Source organism: Microtus ochrogaster, unplaced genomic scaffold, assembly GCF_000317375.1.
Source record: "Microtus ochrogaster isolate Prairie Vole_2 unplaced genomic scaffold, MicOch1.0 UNK12, whole genome shotgun sequence".
Classification (NCBI taxonomy): domain Eukaryota; kingdom Metazoa; phylum Chordata; class Mammalia; order Rodentia; family Cricetidae; genus Microtus; species Microtus ochrogaster.
This window is the reverse complement of record NW_004949110.1, coordinates 12,593-13,204: the sequence shown is the minus strand read 5'-3', so window position 1 is coordinate 13,204 and position 612 is coordinate 12,593. Positions and strand designations below refer to the sequence as shown.

At 41.2% G+C, this 612-nt stretch overlaps 1 protein-coding gene across 1 annotated transcript in view; it reads right to left on the bottom strand.

Moving 5' to 3' along the window:
• St20 (suppressor of tumorigenicity 20) overlaps positions 1-244 on the bottom strand; it is an 8,973-nt gene extending 8,729 nt beyond the window's left edge. The window contains exon 1 of the mRNA XM_005366690.2: positions 7-244. Within this exon, the coding sequence (XP_005366747.1) occupies positions 7-117 (111 nt within the window). The 5' untranslated portion in view covers positions 118-244. The remainder of the gene's footprint in view (positions 1-6) is intronic.
• Positions 245-612: the final 368 nt, after the last annotated feature.

Below are 612 nucleotides of genomic sequence, written 5' to 3'. Positions count from 1 at the left end.
TCTTTGTAGTACCCTGGATGTTTTGCTTGGAGCCGATTCAAAAGCAGGAACTTGCAGTACATACTGAAGATAGTCCTCAGCCAATGAGTGGATATACATGAACTCGCAGTCAGTCATCTTCCCTGGCAGAGCTAACTGGAACGGTCCACCCAAAGGCCAAGGCAGCAACTAATACAAAGACAAGGTTGGGCAGCAGATGGGATGATCATATTTGAACACTGCTGGAATTTCTCTTTACGTATGTGGGCTGTGTGTGAAAGCAAAAGTTCGAACTGTGAAAGAGAAAAAAACTGTTTCAGAGAAACACCACTTCCTCTTCCTCTTATGATTCAATTTAAGCATCAAGAATGAGAGGATGTAGAGAATCAGATCCCTGTAAGCTCCTGGGAACCAGAGGCCCTTCAGAGTGCCTGTGACAATACTACACTTGAAATGTAGATACACTAGGTTGAGAAGAGAAAAAAGTTAGCTCCTTTCTTCTCATATTTATAATTTCTGATAGCAAACAACCTAGCTTTATGCCCAACTTAGTAATATTCTTTTTAAAGTATCTACTTTTGTTTTATACCTGTGCCTGAGTTTATGCATGTGCAGCAAGCACTTGCAGTGTCT